The following is a 21,775-nucleotide window of genomic DNA, read 5'->3' as shown; positions in this document are numbered from 1 at the left end:
TTACAGTAAAGCCTCATCAGCCTAAACCCCGAAACCCAGGTAGTAAGAAAAGACTGATAATATGTTACATTTGTAGAAATATAGGGCATTTTGCCAGAGACTGTAGGAGGGGTGGTCTTCTGTATGCCGGTGGTCGGGCTCCCGGCGCTCAGTATACCGGCGCCGGGAGCCCGACAGCCATCATACCGACACTTATTTTCCCTCGTGGGGGTCCACGACCCCCATAGAGGGAGAATAAAATAGTGTGGCGCGCCACCGGGCTCATTTGCGCTCGCCACACTGTCGGTAAACCGGCGGTCGGGCTCCCAGCGCCGGTATGCTGGTCGCCGGGAGCCTGACCACCGGCCAGCCGTAGTGAACCCTGTAGGAGTAGTAGAACACATAGTCAATATAGACCCCTAGACAGAGAAAACAAGCCACATTATTAAACACATAGACGGGATCAAGGGACATATAGTAAGGAATCAAGAGCCATATAGAAAATACAGATTCGGTTAATGGGAAGAACGGAATAAATGCAACTTTACCCTTTTGACAGAACTTTGTGGGGTTAAGATGAGGCCTCTAAACTTTTGCTTCTTTCTGTAGCAGAAATGGCCCCTGATTAACGTAACAGAAGTTTTGTAAGAGATGTTATACACATAGTGTGCTCCCGCCCAGGAAGCACAAAGTATGTTGGATACCCACAAAGACTAATGTTGCATGTCACTGTTCTAGATTCATGTCCATCACAGGTAGAGGAAATTATCTCACAGATACCGGGTTCCCCATGAACTTAGGATGGACAGGACACTGGATTGATGGCTGGGATAGTCCCAGTAGATATAGAACACAGATAATTTTTTTAGGGGGTATAGACAGTAGAGAATCACTTCCCCATAGTGGCCCAATCCAGTTGTCAAATTTTATAAAATCCTCTTTGCCTCTACAAATTTATCTGTTACTAACCTCTATGTGAAGTTTCCTCCTCATTTCTTATGTTCACCGACAGGAGGGTACAATACATGGGCCCGATCACAGTTCAAACGCCACATGCCTAATCGGTCCTTCAGAGCTCTGCCCAAATCCAGTATATCTCACCAGCATAAGGACATAAGGACAACAGTATTAATGCAGTGTGCCTGGTCATGCACAAAGGGTGGAGAATGAGAATACTGGTGAAGGGAGACTGTGCACAAACACCGATATGCGTGATGGTGTGACAGCCTGTTGGTGAATGCCAAACCTGACATTTTCTTTTTTTATTTACTATTTTCCCCCCTCTCTCCTCTCATCCAGAGATGTTTACTTCACACAACTGATAACACACAATAGTAAATTAAAATTAAAAATGTGTGTTCCCTACAGGAAGGGGCAAGTCTGGAGGACAAAGGAGTATGGCCAGGAGTCCTCAGGACTGTGGACAGGTGGACAGGGTAAGCCAGTAGCCCCGAGAGCATATCTTCCAAGTCTAGCTGAGGTGGCACATGGTCTGACTCATCTAGGCAAAGAGGGTATGTGCAGGCTGATGAGAGCCTACTGGTGTGCGCCAGCATTCTCTTCTCATGCAGGTAAGAGAGCAATTACATGTTTTACTTGCTTGAGGAAGAATATTGGAAAGACAATACCAACAGAGCCATCCCATATCCCTCCTACAGACGGACCCCAGTGAGTGAGGCAGCGCCGGAGCCAGTAACCCAGCATCCCTATTGGCTGGATGCAGGTTTGAGTTGTGCAGCACTTGAGGTCACTGGGCTGGGGGAGGGCACAGGGGCGCAGTGGTTAGCATAACCACTGAGACTGTGGGATCGGTGGTCTGTGCTCAGTCACTGTTTCAACCCCACCCCCATGTTCTATCCCAGCCTCTGTATCACCCCCCCATGTTCTGTCACTGCTCCATCACCCCCCCACCGTATTCAGTCCCAGCTATTGTGTCACCCCCGTGTTCTGTCACTATTCCACCCCCCGTGTTCTGTCACTATTCCACCCCCCGTGTTCTGTCACTATTCCACCCCCCGTGTTCTGTCACTATTCCACCCCCCATGTTCTGTCACAATTCCACCCCCCCCCCCCCCGTGTTCTGTTCCTATTCCATCCCCCCATGCACTGTCCTAGCCATTGTGTCACCCCCCCCGTGTTCTGTCACTATTTCAGCCCCCCACTCTGTGTGCTGTCCCAGCCATTGTGTCACCCCCCCCCCCTCTGTCTTCTGTCACTATTTCATTCCCCCTGTGTTCTGTACCAATTCCACCACCCCCCATGTTCTGTTCCTATTCCATCCCCCCCACTCTGTGTTCAGTCCAAGCTGATGTGTCACTCCCCCTGTGTTCTGTCACTATTTCACCCCCCCTCTGTATGCTGGTCCAGCCATTGTTTCACCCTCCTACCACTATGTGTTCTGTCACTATTTCAACCCCTCCGCATTTGTGTACTGTCCCAGCCTGTGTGTCACCCCCCGTGTTCTGCCACTATTTGCATTCACTGTACAATTGTTGCAGCCACACGCTCCTTTCAACCCCTTTCCTGATCCCTTTGGTGCACGGAAGTACAAAATACGTGTGTGTGTGTGTGTGGTGGTGTTGGTTGGGGGGGGCATAGAGATCTCAGTGTACCGGTCCCCAGGATTTCTGTTGCCGGCCCTGGCTGTACACCAAGTAAGGACTTTGTAGCGCCCTTTGCATAAAGTTGCAGATAGGTGACCACTCTGCTAGATGGAGATACAGAACTATGAGCCATCATCAGGGAGCTGCGGCCTCCACTTAGTCTATACGTCAGGCATGGTACTACGCTGATATCACTCATCAGATTGGTACCATGCCCTCTCATCACCTCCAGACAACCAACCAGAAATGTCAATGATTACTTAAACCGCTTTCATTTATCAGTGCATCTGATTGGTCGAGTGCTACCTGCAGATTCCCTGTAATACAGAGGCAGCTCCGTCAGTTCTACCTCATCCACGTGTAACCCTTTATTTTGTTCCACGTTTTGTAGGTACTATTACACCATTCGTTGCTCCCACACTTGTCATTGGATTATTAGCGTGACTCCAGTTATACAGTACAGACACCAGACAGCAATGATCCCACCTTTATTAGAATATGGAGAGAGCATACATGATATGGCAGCATGCATGTATATCTGTGTCATGGCGTGTGTGTCCTGTGCTGGGCACGCTCAGGGACATTCTCCCACACGTATGCAGAGTTTAGTTTTACTGTCACGAACAAAATCCTTCTTGCATTGACATTGTCCGGGTCCGATGCAAGCTTGAACACACATGGGGTTTTTGATCTCACAGGTAGGTTCACAGCCTGGACATGTCGTGTACTCCTCGTTTCCAGGACAAGACTCTAAATGAAAATAAGAAAAAATGAGTAAGTCACATGACCTCTGGAGACCATGGGCCTAATTCAGACCTGGTCGCAGCAGCAAATTTGTTAGCAAATGGGCAAAACCATGTGCGCTGCAGGGGGGGCAGATGTAACATGTGCAGAGAGAGTTAGATTTGGGTGGGGTGTGTTCAAACTGAAATCTAAATTGCATTGTAAAAATAAAGCAGCCAGTATTTACCCTGCACAGAAACAAAATAACCCACCCAAATCTAGCTCTCTCTGCACCTGTTACATCTGCCCCACCTGCAGTGCACATGGGTTTGCCCATTTGCTAATAAATTTGCTGCTGCGATCAGGTCTGAATTAGGCCTACGATTGCTTATGGTCGTAGTGCCCTCTTACTGCGCCAAGCTCCACAGACCTAACACACAGCCGTCAGCGCTTCAGAGAAACACTTTTTACACATAAGTGTAATGATGAGGGCTGTTCTAAATCTACTTCTTTTTTGAGTGATATTAGTTAAGTAAATAGAGTGCACCCCCTCCCCATCTGCTCTATATGCTCCTTTATATGCCATCTACTCTATATGCAGGCTTGGACTGGGTACAGGGGAAACCACCGGCGGGCCCCACTGCATGCTCTAAGGCTCAGGTTCCAGACTGTGCACTTGAATTATACATCATACATATGTTACCTTATACTGGAGTATGGTGTATTTTCTACAGTGCATTGTTGCTATTAATCTGGTACATTATCATGCATGCAGCAGCTGAATTTACGGTATATATTTATAAAGGGGCCCTGACGTTGCACTCTCTAATAGTTAGTCAAACCAATTAGGTGGCAGGCCACACCCCCTCTGTGGACAGGCCACACCCCTAAACATGGGCCCCTACCACTACACCCTCCCCGGTGGGCCCTACATGCCCCAGTCCGACACTGTGTATATGCCCCTTTATATGCCACCAGAGCCTCCTCATGCCCCCTTGTATGGCATCCGATTACCCGACTGGCCCTTTATATGGCAGACAGAGCCCCCCTAACAGTGTTTAAATAGCAATAGCTGGATGAGAAAAGACAATGGATCACAGAGCTGATGGGACAGACAATGGATCACAGAGCTGATGGGACAGACAATGGATCACAGAGCTGATGGGACAGACAATGGATCACAGAGCTGATGGGACAGACAATGGATCACAGAGCTGATGGGACAGACAATGGATCACAGAGCTGATGGGACAGACAATGGATCACAGAGCTGATGGGACAGATAATGGATCACAGAGCTGATGGGACAGACAATGGATCACAGAGCTGATGGGACAGACAATGGATCACAGAGCCGATAGGACTGACAATTTGATAGGTCAAAAAATATATAGTTATATTCAATAATATGTACTAGACACTTCAAGAAGATTCCAGATATGTTGGTAGGTATAGAAACTGCTGTTTAAAAACAAACATTTCAGAGTAGCATAAAACAACACACAGACAATAACATTGTAAAAGAAATTCAATCTAAAACGGTATAATTACACAAATAGCAAAGCAGTTAGATAGACACCTGTAATAGAGGATTCCTGCAGTGAGTGTGAAATAATTAGTACTCAAGAATCTCCAGCAGATTGGATTGTTAATATTTTTCAACTCAGTCTAATTAATAATTAGCAAATGACAGTCCCGATGATATTGCTGGTTATAACGGATTATTAATGTTACATGGTAAGTGGCTGCGCGAAAATATGCAAATGTCGCAGCTGCCAGGATTTGTATTGATATGCCCACTAGTCGTGTACAGTACAAGCTCCAATTCATCAGCAGTGTGCATGTAACAGTGAGTACGACTGTACCTGCTATCTATCAATAAACCAACACCACTGGTTAAGTAACTCGGCTGTTCATAGTTTGAGCCATCTGTCGGTGTGTGCAATATCAACATCTGCAAACACACACAGTGTAGGACTGGGGCATAAAGGGCCCACCGGGGAGGGATGCATTTTTAGGGGCCCATATTTAGGGGCGTGGCCAAACTTGAGAGTCTTGGCTAACCATTAAAGAGTGCATGGACTGCTAGTGCATGCATTATAATGTACCAGATTAATAACAGAAATGCACTGTAGAGAATACACCATAGTCCTGTGCAATATAAGGTAATATATGTATAATCTGTGCAATTATTACTGTAAGGCTATCTCTAGTGATTCACACAATTCCGTGAAAGGAGCAGGTAGGCTGCAGTTTTTTTATAATCCACGGGATACCATTCCGATCACCAGCGCCTCCTTCAATCCCTACATTCTACGTCGGAAATGGTAGCATGCCTTTTCTGATGGGTGTAGTATAACTTATTAACACTATTCAGGTCAACGTGAGAATGTCAACAGCATCGAACTGCCCAAGTACAGCATGCCGGCTTGCACAGCATGTGACCATGTCGATAGTCATTAGACCTACCCAGGTGACACGTCAACATGATGAACTTTTTAAATAGAAACATGTTTTTCCTGTTTGTTTGGGAATTATAAATTAATTATCTGCCGACTTTCAGAATTTTATACAAAGGCACATTGAACATTAGCAACATCTGGAAAAAATTGCGGGTAAATGAAAAGAGACGCAGGGTACGGTCATTACAGTTTTAGTGTAAAATAGAATACATTATTTATATTATAATAGAAAAGACAATATTACAGACCTGATGTCCCTTCCACCAAAGCCAAGTACAGAACTAAAGGGTAAAAAAATAATAATATGTTAATATTCTATAAACAGAATAAAACAATATAAATGGAAATGTAATAATTCACATCTGCAGGAACAAAGACAACGTATGGGTCTCAATCCTACTGAAATAATATTATGTGTTGGCTTTATCCTGGAAAATGTGGGTTACATTTACACAGGCTCAAGGAGAAAATGTATTATTTCCATATCGTCCGCCCTAAATGTGGTTTGTAAAAATATTTAGGCACAAAATAAACTCAGCATTGATCAACTGCGTTCGGCCTGGGGTCTCCCAGGCCGAATGACTCAATTCTAGTAGGCAAATTTTGGCCGATCACTCAACATGTTTAGTCAAAATCGTAACCAAATACTGATGGACATGGCATACTTTTTAAGCCAATACATGCGCCGATTTTCCGCCAGGAAAAGAAAACTACGTGATTGGTTTGCAAAATTGCAGTGTATGGAGACCTTGCGGGTTCCTTGAGTAAACTGACCAGTGGTATCACCTAGAGCAGGCACGTCAAAACTGCGGCCCTACATCTGGTGTGAAACTACATATCCCAGCATGCCCTGACACAGTTTTGCTGTCAGAGAATGCTAAAGCTGTGTCAGGGCATGCTGGGATGTGTAGTTTCTCAACAGCTGGAGGGCCGCAGTTTGGACATGCCTGACCTAGAGAAAGCTTTGTAATTCAGAAAGGCCTTATGTGGATAATTCTTTCTGCCTGCAGATATTTTCATGTGGGGATAGCCTGAAATGTGCAACTGCTGCATTGTCCATTGTGTGCATTATAAGTAATTTCCACCTTACATTATTGTAATTTTCACCCGTTGCGGTATAACATATGGAATGCACCGTATAAACCTTCCTTTATGTGAGAGGATGCAATGTTGCTTTCTTACAGAATTCAATAAGACCACATCAGTGGGTCACACACTGCAGAACCTTACCATATACTACTGATTACTGTAACAAGAACTCACCTACGCCCACCAACACAAACAGCGTCTTCATTTTCTCCTCGTCGCTGAAAGTAAATTAGGCTGTGAGTGTTATTTGGTAATCAGTGAAAAAGAGAAATATACAGATAAAAGGACAATTGAAGAGACAGTGACAGAGGGACCGGAGTAAGAGGAAAGTAGAGTGACAGAGAGAGTGACAGAGGGACCAGGGTAAGAGGAAAGTAGAGTGACAGAGGGACCGGGGTAAGAGGAAAGTAGAGTGATAGAGAGAGTGACAGAGGGACCGGGGTAAGAGGAAAGTAGAGTGATAGAGAGTGACAGAGGGACCAGGGTAAGAGGAAAGTAGAGTGATAGAGAGAGTGACAGAGGGACCGGGGTAAGAGGAAAGTAGAGTGATAGAGAGAGTGACAGCGGGACCGGGGTAAGAGGAAAGTAGAGTGATAGAGAGAGTGACAGCGGGACCGGGGTAAGAGGAAAGTAGAGTGATAGAGAGAGTGACAGAGGGACCAGGGTAAGAGGAAAGTAGAGTGATAGAGAGAGTGACAGAGGAACCAGGGTAAGAGGAAAGTAGAGTGATAGAGAGAGTGACAGAGGGACCAGGGTAAGAGGAAAGTAGAGTGATAGAGAGAGTGACAGCGGGACCGGGGTAAGAGGAAAGTAGAGTGATAGAGAGAGTGACAGCGGGACCGGGGTAAGAGGAAAGTAGAGTGATAGAGAGAGTGACAGAGGGACCAGGGTAAGAGGAAAGTAGAGTTATAGAGAGAGTGACAGAGGGACCAGGGTAAGAGGAAAGTAGAGTGATAGAGAGAGTGACAGCGGGACCGGGGTAAGAGGAAAGTAGAGTGATAGAGAGAGTGACAGAGGGACCGGGGTAAGAGGAAAGTAGAGTGATAGAGAGCGTGACAGAGGAACCAGGGTAAGAGGAAAGTAGAGTGATAGAGAGAGTGACAGAGGGACCAGGGTAAGAGGAAAGTAGAGTGATAGAGAGAGTGACAGCGGGACCGGGGTAAGAGGAAAGTAGAGTGATAGAGGGACCAGGGTAAGAGGAAAGTAGAGTGATAGAGAGAGTGACAGAGGAACCAGGGTAAGAGGAAAGTAGAGTGATAGAGAGAGTGACAGAGGGACCGGGGTAAGAGGAAAGTAGAGTGATAGAGAGAGTGACAGCGGGACCGGGGTAAGAGGAAAGTAGAGTGATAGAGAGAGTGACAGAGGGACCAGGGTAAGAGGAAAGTAGAGTGATAGAGAGAGTGACAGAGGGACCAGGGTAAGAGGAAAGTAGAGTGATAGAGAGAGTGACAGCGGGACCGGGGTAAGAGGAAAGTAGAGTGATAGAGAGAGGGACCAGGGTAAGAGGAAAGTAGAGTGATAGAGAGAGTGACAGAGGAACCAGGGTAAGAGAAAAGTAGAGTGATAGAGAAAGTGACACAGGGACCAGGGTAAGAGGAAAGTAGAGTGATAGAGAAAGTGACGGAGGGACCAGGGTAAGAGGAAAGTAGAGTGATAGAGAGAGTGACAGAGGAACCAGGGTAAGAGGAAAGTAGAGTGATAGAGAAAGTCACAGAAGGACCAGGGTAATAGGAAAGTAGAGTGATAGAGAGAGTGACAGAGGGACCGGGGTAAGAGGAAAGTAGAGTGATAGAGAGAGTGACAGAGGGACCGGGGTAAGAGGAAAGTAGAGTGATAGAGGGAGTGACAGAGGGACCGGGGTAATAGGAAAGTAGAGTGATAGAGAGAGTGACAGAAGGACCAGGGTAAGAGTAAAGTAGAGTGATAGAGAGAGTGACAGAGGGACCAGGGTAAGAGGAAAGTAGAGTGGTCGAGAGAGTGACAGCGGGACCGGGGTAAGTGGAAAGTAGAGTGATAGAGAGAGGGACCAGGGTAAGAGGAAAGTAGAGTGATAGAGAGAGTGACAGAGGAACCAGGGTAAGAGGAAAGTAGAGTGATAGAGAGAGTGACAGAGGAACCAGGGTAAGAGGAAAGTAGAGTGATAGAGAGAGTGACGGAGGGACCAGGGTAAGAGGAAAGTAGAGTGATAGAGGAACCAGGGTAAGAGGAAAGTAGAGTGATAGAGAGAGTGACAGAAGGACCAGGGTAAGAGGAAAGTAGAGTGATAGAGAGAGTGACAGAGGGACCGGGGTAATAGGAAAGTAGAGTGGTCGAGAGAGTGACAGCGGGACCGGGGTAAGTGGAAAGTAGAGTGATAGAGAGAGTGACAGAGGGACCAGGGTAAGAGGAAAGTAGAGTGGTCGAGAGAGTGACAGCGGGACCGGGGTAAGTGAAAAGTAGAGTGATAGAGAGAGTGACAGAGGGACCGGGGTAAGAGGAAAGTAGAGTGATAAAGAGAGGGACCAGGGTAAGAGGAATGTAGAGTGGTAGAGAGAGTGACGGAGGAACCAGGGTAAGAGGAAAGTAGAGTGATAGAGAAAGTGACAGAAGGACCAGGGTAATAGGAAAGTAGAGTGACAGAGGGACCGGGGTAAGAGGAAAGTAGAGTGGTAGAGAGAGTGACAGAGGGACTGGGGTAAGAGGAAAGTAGAGTGGTAGAGAGAGTGACAGAGGGACCAGGGTAAGAGGAAAGTAGAGTGATAGAGAGAGTGACAGAGGGACCAGGGTAAGAGGAAAGTAGAGTGATAGAGAGAGTGACAGAGGGACCAGGGTAAGTGGAAAGTAGAGTGAGAGAGGGACCGGGGTAAGAGGAAAGTAGAGTGGTAGAGAGTGTGACAGAGGGACCAGGGTAAGAGGAAAGTAGAGTGATAGAGAGAGTGACAGAAGGACCAGGGTAAGAGGAAAGTAGAGTGACAGAAGGACCAGGGTAAGAGGAAAGTAGAGTGACTGAGAGAGTGACAGAGGGACCGGGGTAAGAGGAAAGTAGAGTGATAGAGAGAGTGACAGAGGGACCGGGGTAATAGGAAAGTAGAGTGATAGAGAGAGTGACAGAAGGACCAGGGTAAGAGGAAAGTAGAGTGACAGAAGGACCAGGGTAAGAGTAAAGTAGAGCGATAGAGAGAGTGACAGAGGGACCAGGGTAAGAGGAAAGTAGAGTGGTCGAGAGAGTGACAGCGGGACCGGGGTAAGTGGAAAGTAGAGTGATAGAGAGAGTGACAGAAGGACCAGGGTAAGAGGAAAGTAGAGTGATAGAGAGAGTGACAGAGGGACCAGGGTAAGAGGAAAGTAGAGTGGTAGAGAGAGTGACAAAGGGACCGGGGTAATAGGAAAGTAGAGTGATAGAGAGAGGGACCAGGGTAAGAGGAAAGTAGAGTGATAGAGAGAGTGACAGAGGAACCAGGGTAAGAGGAAAGTAGAGTGATAGAGAGAGTGACAGGGGGAACGGGGTAAGTGGAAAGTAGAGTGATAGAGAGAGTGACAGAGGGACCAGGGTAAGAGGAAAGTAGAGTGATAGAGTGTCGGAGGGACCAGGGTAAGAGGAAAGTAGAGTGATAGAGAGAGTGACAGAGGAACCAGGGTAAGAGGAAAGTAGAGTGATAGAGAGAGTGACGGAGGGACCAGGGTAAGAGGAAAGTAGAGTGATAGAGAGAGTGACAGAAGGACCAGGGTAAGAGGAAAGTAGAGTGACAGAGAGAGTGACAAAAGGACCAGGGTAAGAGTAAAGTAGAGTGATAGAGAGAGTGACAGAGGGACCAGGGTAAGAGGAAAGTAGAGTGGTCGAGAGAGTGACAGCGGGACCGGGGTAAGTGGAAAGTAGAGTGATAGAGAGAGGGACCGGGGTAAGAGGAAAGTAGAGTGATAAAGAGAGGGACCAGGGTAAGAGGAATGTAGAGTGGTAGAGAGAGTGACGGAGGAACCAGGGTAAGAGGAAAGTAGAGTGATAGAGAAAGTGACAGAAGGACCAGGGTAATAGGAAAGTAGAGTGACAGAGGGACCGGGGTAAGAGGAAAGTAGAGTGGTAGAGAGAGTGACAGAGGGACCGGGGTAAGAGGAAAGTAGAGTGGTAGAGAGAGTGACAGAGGGACCAGGGTAAGCGGAAAGTAGAGTGGTAGAGAGAGTGACAGAAGGACCAGGGTAAGAGGAAAGTAGAGTGATAGAGAGAGTGACAGAGGGACCAGGGTAAGTGTAAAGTAGAGTGAGAGAGGGACCGGGGTAAGAGGAAAGTAGAGTGGTAGAGAGAGTGACCAGGGTAAGAGGAAAGTAGAGTGGTAGAGAGAGTGACAGAAGGACCAGGGTAAGAGGAAAGTAGAGTGGTAGAGAGAGTGACAAAAGGACCAGGGTAAGAGGAAAGTAGAGTGATAGAGAGAGTGACAGAGGGACCAGGGTAAGTGGAAAGTAGAGTGAGAGAGGGACCGGGGTAAGAGGAAAGTAGAGTGGTAGAGAGAGTGACAGAGGGACCAGGGTAAGAGGAAAGTAGAGTGGTAGAGAGAGTGACAGAAGGACCAGGGTAAGAGGAAAGTAGAGTGATAGAGAGAGTGACAGAGGGACCAGGGTAAGTGGAAAGTAGAGTGATAGAGAGAGTGACAGAAGGACCAGGGTAAGAGGAAAGTAGAGTGATAGAGAGTGACAGAAGGACCAGGGTAAGAGGAAAGTAGAGTGACAGAGGGACCGGGGTAAGAGGAAAGTAGAGTGATAGAGAGAGTGACCGGGGTAATAGGAAAGTAGAGTGATAGAGAGAGTGACAGAAGGACCAGGGTAAGAGTAAAGTAGAGTGACAGAAGGACCAGGGTAAGAGTAAAGTAGAGCGATAGAGAGAGTGACAGAGGGACCAGGGTAAGAGGAAAGTAGAGTGGTCGAGAGAGTGACAGCGGGACCGGGGTAAGTGGAAAGTAGAGTGATAGAGAGAGTGACAGAGGGACCAGGGTAAGAGGAAAGTAGAGTGATAAAGAGAGTGACAGAGGGACCAGGGTAAGAGGAAAGTAGAGTGGTAGAGAGAGTGACAGAGGGACCGGGGTAAGAGGAAAGTAGAGTGGTAGAGAGAGGGACCGGGGTAAGAGGAAAGTAGAGTGATAGAGAGAGTGACAGAGGGACCAGGGTAAGAGGAAAGTAGAGTGGTAGAGAGAGTGACAGAAGGACCAGGGTAAGAGGAAAGTAGAGTGATAGAGAGAGTGACAGAGGGACCAGGGTAAGAGGAAAGTAGAGTGGTAGAGTGACAAAGGGACCGGGGTAATAGGAAAGTAGAGTGATAGAGAGAGTGACAGAAGGACCAGGGTAAGAGGAAAGTAGAGTGATAGAGAGAGTGACAGGGGGAACGGGGTAAGTGGAAAGTAGAGTGATAGAGAGAGTGACAGAGGGACCAGGGTAAGAGGAAAGTAGAGTGATAGAGAGAGTGTCGGAGGGACCAGGGTAAGAGGAAAGTAGAGTGATAGAGAGAGTGACAGAGGAACCAGGGTAAGAGGAAAGTAGAGTGATAGAGAGAGTGACGGAGGGACCAGGGTAAGAGGAAAGTAGAGTGATAGAGAGAGTGACAGAAGGACCAGGGTAAGAGGAAAGTAGAGTGACAGAGAGAGTGACAAAAGGACCAGGGTAAGAGTAAAGTAGAGTGATAGAGAGAGTGACAGAGGGACCAGGGTAAGAGGAAAGTAGAGTGGTCGAGAGAGTGACAGCGGGACCGGGGTAAGTGGAAAGTAGAGTGATAGAGAGAGGGACCGGGGTAAGAGGAAAGTAGAGTGATAAAGAGAGGGACCAGGGTAAGAGGAATGTAGAGTGGTAGAGAGAGTGACGGAGGAACCAGGGTAAGAGGAAAGTAGAGTGATAGAGAAAGTGACAGAAGGACCAGGGTAATAGGAAAGTAGAGTGACAGAGGGACCGGGGTAAGAGGAAAGTAGAGTGGTAGAGAGAGTGACAGAGGGACCGGGGTAAGAGGAAAGTAGAGTGGTAGAGAGAGTGACAGAGGGACCAGGGTAAGCGGAAAGTAGAGTGGTAGAGAGAGTGACAGAAGGACCAGGGTAAGAGGAAAGTAGAGTGATAGAGAGAGTGACAGAGGGACCAGGGTAAGTGGAAAGTAGAGTGAGAGAGGGACCGGGGTAAGAGGAAAGTAGAGTGGTAGAGAGAGTGACAGAGGGACCAGGGTAAGAGGAAAGTAGAGTGGTAGAGAGAGTGACAGAAGGACCAGGGTAAGAGGAAAGTAGAGTGGTAGAGAGAGTGACAGAAGGACCAGGGTAAGAGGAAAGTAGAGTGATAGAGAGAGTGACAGAGGGACCAGGGTAAGTGGAAAGTAGAGTGAGAGAGGGACCGGGGTAAGAGGAAAGTAGAGTGGTAGAGAGAGTGACAGAGGGACCAGGGTAAGAGGAAAGTAGAGTGGTAGAGAGAGTGACAGAAGGACCAGGGTAAGAGGAAAGTAGAGTGATAGAGAGAGGGACCAGGGTAAGTGGAAAGTAGAGTGATAGAGAGAGTGACAGAAGGACCAGGGTAAGAGGAAAGTAGAGTGATAGAGAGTGACAGAAGGACCAGGGTAAGAGGAAAGTAGAGTGACAGAGGGACCGGGGTAAGAGGAAAGTAGAGTGATAGAGAGAGTGACCGGGGTAATAGGAAAGTAGAGTGATAGAGAGAGTGACAGAAGGACCAGGGTAAGAGTAAAGTAGAGTGACAGAAGGACCAGGGTAAGAGTAAAGTAGAGCGATAGAGAGAGTGACAGAGGGACCAGGGTAAGAGGAAAGTAGAGTGGTCGAGAGAGTGACAGCGGGACCGGGGTAAGTGGAAAGTAGAGTGATAGAGAGAGTGACAGAGGGACCAGGGTAAGAGGAAAGTAGAGTGATAAAGAGAGTGACAGAGGGACCAGGGTAAGAGGAAAGTAGAGTGGTAGAGAGAGTGACAGAGGGACCGGGGTAAGAGGAAAGTAGAGTGGTAGAGAGAGGGACCGGGGTAAGAGGAAAGTAGAGTGATAGAGAGAGTGACAGAGGGACCAGGGTAAGAGGAAAGTAGAGTGGTAGAGAGAGTGACAGAGGGACCAGGGTAAGAGGGAAGTAGAGTGGTAGAGAGAGTGACAGAGGGACCAGGGTAAGTGGAAAGTAGAGTGATAGAGAGAGTGACAGAAGGACCAGGGTAAGAGGAAAGTAGAGTGATAGAGAGTGACAGAAGGACCAGGGTAAGAGGAAAGTAGAGTGATAGAGAGAGGGACCAGGGTAAGTGGAAAGTAGAGCGATAGAGAGAGTGACAGAAGGACCAGGGTAAGAGGAAAGTAGAGTGATAGAGAGTGACAGAAGGACCAGGGTAAGAGGAAAGTAGAGTGACAGAGAGAGTGACAGAGGGACCGGGGTAAGAGGAAAGTAGAGTGATAGAGAGAGGGACCGGGGTAATAGGAAAGTAGAGTGATAGAGAGAGTGACAGAGGGACCGGGGTAATAGGAAAGTAGAGTGATAGAGAGAGTGACAGAAGGACCAGGGTAAGAGGAAAGTAGAGTGACAGAAGGACCAGGGTAAGAGGAAAGTAGAGTGATAGAGAGTGACAGAAGGACCAGGGTAAGAGGAAAGTAGAGTGATAGAGAGAGTGACAGAAGGACCAGGGTAAGTGGAAAGTAGAGTGATAGAGAGTGACAGAAGGACCAGGGTAAGAGGAAAGTAGAGTGATAGAGAGAGTGACAGAGGGACCAGGGTAAGTGGAAAGTAGAGTGATAGAGAGAGTGACAGAAGGACCAGGGTAAGAGGAAAGTAGAGTGATAGAGAGTGACAGAAGGACCAGGGTAAGAGGAAAGTAGAGTGACAGAGGGACCGGGTAAGAGGAAGTAGAGTGATAGAGAGAGTGACAGAGGGACCGGGGTAATAGGAAAGTAGAGTGATAGAGAGAGTGACAGAGGGACCGGGGTAATAGGTAAGTAGAGTGATAGAGAGAGTGACAGAAGGACCAGGGTAAGAGGAAAGTAGAGTGACAGAAGGACCAGGGTAAGAGTAAAGTAGAGCGATAGAGAGAGGGACCAGGGTAAGAGGAAAGTAGAGTGGTCGAGAGAGTGACAGCGGGACCGGGGTAAGTGGAAAGTAGAGTGATAGAGAGAGTGACAGAGGGACCAGGGTAAGAGGAAAGTAGAGTGATAAAGAGAGTGACAGAGGGACCAGGGTAAGAGGAAAGTAGAGTGGTAGAGAGAGTGACAGAGGGACCGGGGTAAGAGGAAAGTAGAGTGGTAGAGAGAGTGACAGAGGGACCGGGGTAAGAGGAAAGTAGAGTGGTAGAGAGAGTGACAGAGGGACCGGGGTAAGAGGAAAGTAGAGTGATAGAGAGAGTGACAGAGGGACCGGGGTAAGAGGAAAGTAGAGTGATAGAGAGAGTGACAGAGGGACCGGGGTAAGAGGAAAGTAGAGTGGTAGAGAGAGTGACAGAGGGACCAGGGTAAGAGGAAAGTAGAGTGATAGAGTGACAGAAGGACCAGGGTAAGAGGAAAGTAGAGTGATAGAGAGTGACAGAAGGACCAGGGTAAGAGGAAAGTAGAGTGACAGAGGGACCGGGGTAAGAGGAAAGTAGAGTGACAGAGGGACCGGGGTAATAGGAAAGTAGAGTGATAGAGAGAGTGACAGAGGGACCGGGGTAATAGGAAAGTAGAGTGATAGAGAGAGTGACAGAAGGACCGGGGTAATAGTAAAGTAGAGTGACAGAGGGACCGGGGTAATAGGAAAGTAGAGTGATAGAGAGAGTGACAGAGGGACCGGGGTAAGAGGAAAGTAGAGTGATAGAGAGAGGGACCGGGGTAATAGGAAAGTAGAGTGATAGAGAGAGTGACAGAGGGACCAGGGTAAGAGGAAAGTAGAGTGGTAGAGAGAGTGACAGAAGGACCAGGGTAAGAGGAAAGTAGAGTGATAGAGAGAGTGACAGAGGGACCAGGGTAAGAGGAAAGTAGAGTGGTAGAGAGAGTGACAAAGGGACCGGGGTAATAGGAAAGTAGAGTGATAGAGAGAGTGACAGAAGGACCAGGGTAAGAGGAAAGTAGAGTGATAGAGAGAGTGACAGAGGAATCAGGGTAAGAGGAAAGTAGAGTGATAGAGAGAGTGACAGGGGGAACGGGGTAAGTGGAAAGTAGAGTGATAGAGAGAGTGACAGAGGGACCAGGGTAAGAGGAAAGTAGAGTGATAGAGAGAGTGTCGGAGGGACCAGGGTAAGAGGAAAGTAGAGTGATAGAGAGAGTGACAGAGGAACCAGGGTAAGAGGAAAGTAGAGTGATAGAGAGAGTGACGGAGGGACCAGGGTAAGAGGAAAGTAGAGTGATAGAGAGAGTGACAGAAGGACCAGGGTAAGAGGAAAGTAGAGTGACAGAGAGAGTGACAAAAGGACCAGGGTAAGAGTAAAGTAGAGTGATAGAGAGAGTGACAGAGGGACCAGGGTAAGAGGAAAGTAGAGTGGTCGAGAGAGTGACAGCGGGACCGGGGTAAGTGGAAAGTAGAGTGATAGAGAGAGGGACCGGGGTAAGAGGAAAGTAGAGTGATAAAGAGAGGGACCAGGGTAAGAGGAATGTAGAGTGGTAGAGAGAGTGACGGAGGAACCAGGGTAAGAGGAAAGTAGAGTGATAGAGAAAGTGACAGAAGGACCAAGGTAATAGGAAAGTAGAGTGACAGAGGGACCGGGGTAAGAGGAAAGTAGAGTGGTAGAGAGAGTGACAGAGGGACCGGGGTAAGAGGAAAGTAGAGTGGTAGAGAGAGTGACAGAGGGACCAGGGTAAGCGGAAAGTAGAGTGGTAGAGAGAGTGACAGAAGGACCAGGGTAAGAGGAAAGTAGAGTGATAGAGAGAGTGACAGAGGGACCAGGGTAAGTGGAAAGTAGAGTGAGAGAGGGACCGGGGTAAGAGGAAAGTAGAGTGGTAGAGAGAGTGACAGAGGGACCAGGGTAAGAGGAAAGTAGAGTGGTAGAGAGAGTGACAGAAGGACCAGGGTAAGAGGAAAGTAGAGTGGTAGAGAGAGTGACAGAAGGACCAGGGTAAGAGGAAAGTAGAGTGATAGAGAGAGTGACAGAGGGACCAGGGTAAGTGGAAAGTAGAGTGAGAGAGGGACCGGGGTAAGAGGAAAGTAGAGTGGTAGAGAGAGTGACAGAGGGACCAGGGTAAGAGGAAAGTAGAGTGGTAGAGAGAGTGACAGAAGGACCAGGGTAAGAGGAAAGTAGAGTGATAGAGAGAGTGACAGAGGGACCAGGGTAAGTGGAAAGTAGAGTGATAGAGAGAGTGACAGAAGGACCAGGGTAAGAGGAAAGTAGAGTGATAGAGAGTGACAGAAGGACCAGGGTAAGAGGAAAGTAGAGTGACAGAGGGACCGGGGTAAGAGGAAAGTAGAGTGATAGAGAGAGTGACCGGGGTAATAGGAAAGTAGAGTGATAGAGAGAGTGACAGAAGGACCAGGGTAAGAGTAAAGTAGAGTGACAGAAGGACCAGGGTAAGAGTAAAGTAGAGCGATAGAGAGAGTGACAGAGGGACCAGGGTAAGAGGAAAGTAGAGTGGTCGAGAGAGTGACAGCGGGACCGGGGTAAGTGGAAAGTAGAGTGATAGAGAGAGTGACAGAGGGACCAGGGTAAGAGGAAAGTAGAGTGATAAAGAGAGTGACAGAGGGACCAGGGTAAGAGGAAAGTAGAGTGGTAGAGAGAGTGACAGAGGGACCGGGGTAAGAGGAAAGTAGAGTGGTAGAGAGAGGGACCGGGGTAAGAGGAAAGTAGAGTGATAGAGAGAGTGACAGAGGGACCAGGGTAAGAGGAAAGTAGAGTGGTAGAGAGAGTGACAGAGGGACCAGGGTAAGAGGGAAGTAGAGTGGTAGAGAGAGTGACAGAGGAACCAGGGTAAGAGGAAAGTAGAGTGGTCGAGAGAGTGACAGCGGGACCGGGGTAAGTGGAAAGTAGAGTGATAGAGAGAGTGACAGAGGGACCAGGGTAAGAGGAAAGTAGAGTGATAAAGAGAGTGACAGAGGGACCAGGGTAAGAGGAAAGTAGAGTGGTAGAGAGAGTGACAGAGGGACCGGGGTAAGAGGAAAGTAGAGTGGTAGAGAGAGTGACAGAGGGACCGGGGTAAGAGGAAAGTAGAGTGGTAGAGAGAGTGACAGAGGGACCGGGGTAAGAGGAAAGTAGAGTGATAGAGAGAGTGACAGAGGGACCGGGGTAAGAGGAAAGTAGAGTGATAGAGAGAGTGACAGAGGGACCGGGGTAAGAGGAAAGTAGAGTGGTAGAGAGAGTGACAGAGGGACCAGGGTAAGAGGAAAGTAGAGTGATAGAGTGACAGAAGGACCAGGGTAAGAGGAAAGTAGAGTGATAGAGAGTGACAGAAGGACCAGGGTAAGAGGAAAGTAGAGTGACAGAGGGACCGGGGTAAGAGGAAAGTAGAGTGACAGAGGGACCGGGGTAATAGGAAAGTAGAGTGATAGAGAGAGTGACAGAGGGACCGGGGTAATAGGAAAGTAGAGTGATAGAGAGAGTGACAGAAGGACCGGGGTAATAGTAAAGTAGAGTGACAGAGGGACCGGGGTAATAGGAAAGTAGAGTGATAGAGAGAGTGACAGAGGGACCGGGGTAAGAGGAAAGTAGAGTGATAGAGAGAGGGACCGGGGTAATAGGAAAGTAGAGTGATAGAGAGAGTGACAGAGGGACCAGGGTAAGAGGAAAGTAGAGTGGTAGAGAGAGTGACAGAAGGACCAGGGTAAGAGGAAAGTAGAGTGATAGAGAGAGTGACAGAGGGACCAGGGTAAGAGGAAAGTAGAGTGGTAGAGAGAGTGACAAAGGGACCGGGGTAATAGGAAAGTAGAGTGATAGAGAGAGTGACAGAAGGACCAGGGTAAGAGGAAAGTAGAGTGATAGAGAGAGTGACAGAGGAATCAGGGTAAGAGGAAAGTAGAGTGATAGAGAGAGTGACAGGGGGAACGGGGTAAGTGGAAAGTAGAGTGATAGAGAGAGTGACAGAGGGACCAGGGTAAGAGGAAAGTAGAGTGATAGAGAGAGTGTCGGAGGGACCAGGGTAAGAGGAAAGTAGAGTGATAGAGAGAGTGACAGAGGAACCAGGGTAAGAGGAAAGTAGAGTGATAGAGAGAGTGACGGAGGGACCAGGGTAAGAGGAAAGTAGAGTGATAGAGAGAGTGACAGAAGGACCAGGGTAAGAGGAAAGTAGAGTGACAGAGAGAGTGACAAAAGGACCAGGGTAAGAGTAAAGTAGAGTGATAGAGAGAGTGACAGAGGGACCAGGGTAAGAGGAAAGTAGAGTGGTCGAGAGAGTGACAGCGGGACCGGGGTAAGTGGAAAGTAGAGTGATAGAGAGAGGGACCGGGGTAAGAGGAAAGTAGAGTGATAAAGAGAGGGACCAGGGTAAGAGGAATGTAGAGTGGTAGAGAGAGTGACGGAGGAACCAGGGTAAGAGGAAAGTAGAGTGATAGAGAAAGTGACAGAAGGACCAGGGTAATAGGAAAGTAGAGTGACAGAGGGACCGGGGTAAGAGGAAAGTAGAGTGGTAGAGAGAGTGACAGAGGGACCGGGGTAAGAGGAAAGTAGAGTGGTAGAGAGAGTGACAGAGGGACCAGGGTAAGCGGAAAGTAGAGTGGTAGAGAGAGTGACAGAAGGACCAGGGTAAGAGGAAAGTAGAGTGATAGAGAGAGTGACAGAGGGACCAGGGTAAGTGGAAAGTAGAGTGAGAGAGGGACCGGGGTAAGAGGAAAGTAGAGTGGTAGAGAGAGTGACAGAGGGACCAGGGTAAGAGGAAAGTAGAGTGGTAGAGAGAGTGACAGAAGGACCAGGGTAAGAGGAAAGTAGAGTGGTAGAGAGAGTGACAGAAGGACCAGGGTAAGAGGAAAGTAGAGTGATAGAGAGAGTGACAGAGGGACCAGGGTAAGTGGAAAGTAGAGTGAGAGAGGGACCGGGGTAAGAGGAAAGTAGAGTGGTAGAGAGAGTGACAGAGGGACCAGGGTAAGAGGAAAGTAGAGTGGTAGAGAGAGTGACAGAAGGACCAGGGTAAGAGGAAAGTAGAGTGATAGAGAGAGTGACAGAGGGACCAGGGTAAGTGGAAAGTAGAGTGATAGAGAGAGTGACAGAAGGACCAGGGTAAGAGGAAAGTAGAGTGATAGAGAGTGACAGAAGGACCAGGGTAAGAGGAAAGTAGAGTGACAGAGGGACCGGGGTAAGAGGAAAGTAGAGTGATAGAGAGAGTGACCGGGGTAATAGGAAAGTAGAGTGATAGAGAGAGTGACAGAAGGACCAGGGTAAGAGTAAAGTAGAGTGACAGAAGGACCAGGGTAAGAGTAAAGTAGAGCGATAGAGAGAGTGACAGAGGGACCAGGGTAAGAGGAAAGTAGAGTGGTCGAGAGAGTGACAGCGGGACCGGGGTAAGTGGAAAGTAGAGTGATAGAGAGAGTGACAGAGGGACCAGGGTAAGAGGAAAGTAGAGTGATAAAGAGAGTGACAGAGGGACCAGGGTAAGAGGAAAGTAGAGTGGTAGAGAGAGTGACAGAGGGACCGGGGTAAGAGGAAAGTAGAGTGGTAGAGAGAGGGACCGGGGTAAGAGGAAAGTAGAGTGATAGAGAGAGTGACAGAGGGACCAGGGTAAGAGGAAAGTAGAGTGGTAGAGAGAGTGACAGAGGGACCAGGGTAAGAGGGAAGTAGAGTGGTAGAGAGAGTGACAGAGGGACCAGGGTAAGTGGAAAGTAGAGTGATAGAGAGAGTGACAGAAGGACCAGGGTAAGAGGAAAGTAGAGTGATAGAGAGTGACAGAAGGACCAGGGTAAGAGGAAAGTAGAGTGATAGAGAGAGTGACAGAGGGACCAGGGTAAGTGGAAAGTAGAGCGATAGAGAGAGTGACAGAAGGACCAGGGTAAGAGGAAAGTAGAGTGATAGAGAGTGACAGAAGGACCAGGGTAAGAGGAAAGTAGAGTGACAGAGAGAGTGACAGAGGGACCGGGGTAAGAGGAAAGTAGAGTGATAGAGAGAGGGACCGGGGTAATAGGAAAGTAGAGTGATAGAGAGAGTGACAGAGGGACCGGGGTAATAGGAAAGTAGAGTGATAGAGAGAGTGACAGAAGGACCAGGGTAAGAGGAAAGTAGAGTGACAGAAGGACCAGGGTAAGAGGAAAGTAGAGTGATAGAGAGTGACAGAAGGACCAGGGTAAGAGGAAAGTAGAGTGATAGAGAGAGTGACAGAAGGACCAGGGTAAGTGGAAAGTAGAGTGATAGAGAGTGACAGAAGGACCAGGGTAAGAGGAAAGTAGAGTGATAGAGAGAGTGACAGAGGGACCAGGGTAAGTGGAAAGTAGAGTGATAGAGAGAGTGACAGAAGGACCAGGGTAAGAGGAAAGTAGAGTGATAGAGAGTGACAGAAGGACCAGGGTAAGAGGAAAGTAGAGTGACAGAGGGACCGGGTAAGAGGAAGTAGAGTGATAGAGAGAGTGACAGAGGGACCGGGGTAATAGGAAAGTAGAGTGATAGAGAGAGTGACAGAGGGACCGGGGTAATAGGTAAGTAGAGTGATAGAGAGAGTGACAGAAGGACCAGGGTAAGAGGAAAGTAGAGTGACAGAAGGACCAGGGTAAGAGTAAAGTAGAGCGATAGAGAGAGGGACCAGGGTAAGAGGAAAGTAGAGTGGTCGAGAGAGTGACAGCGGGACCGGGGTAAGTGGAAAGTAGAGTGATAGAGAGAGTGACAGAGGGACCGGGGTAAGAGGAAAGTAGAGTGGTAGAGAGAGTGACAGAGGGACCGGGGTAAGAGGAAAGTAGAGTGGTAGAGAGAGTGACAGAGGGACCAGGGTAAGAGGAAAGTAGAGTGGTAGAGAGAGTGACAGAGGGACCGGGGTAAGAGGAAAGTAGAGTGGTAGAGAGAGTGACAGAGGGACCGGGGTAAGAGGAAAGTAGAGTGGTAGAGAGAGTGACAGAGGGACCGGGGTAAGAGGAA

General features: G+C 48.2%; 1 protein-coding gene across 1 annotated transcript in view; it reads right to left on the bottom strand.

Annotated features, from left to right (window-relative positions):
* Positions 1 to 3,055: 3,055 nt before the first annotated feature.
* The window catches only part of LOC134984089 (uncharacterized), a 128,354-nt gene continuing 109,634 nt past the window's right edge, over positions 3,056 to 21,775 (bottom strand). Inside the window, exons 7-8 of the mRNA XM_063949722.1 lie at positions 6,016 to 6,048; positions 3,056 to 3,332 (exon numbers count right to left, since the gene is read on the bottom strand). Coding sequence (XP_063805792.1) covers positions 3,157 to 3,332; positions 6,016 to 6,048 — 209 coding nt within the window. The 3' untranslated portion in view covers positions 3,056 to 3,156. The remainder of the gene's footprint in view (positions 3,333 to 6,015; positions 6,049 to 21,775) is intronic.

The sequence above is a fragment of the Pseudophryne corroboree genome (genome assembly GCF_028390025.1).
Source record: "Pseudophryne corroboree isolate aPseCor3 chromosome 3 unlocalized genomic scaffold, aPseCor3.hap2 SUPER_3_unloc_35, whole genome shotgun sequence".
Lineage (NCBI taxonomy): Eukaryota > Metazoa > Chordata > Amphibia > Anura > Myobatrachidae > Pseudophryne > Pseudophryne corroboree.
Note: the sequence above shows the minus strand (reverse complement) of the source record. Positions and strands in the feature narration are given on the sequence as shown.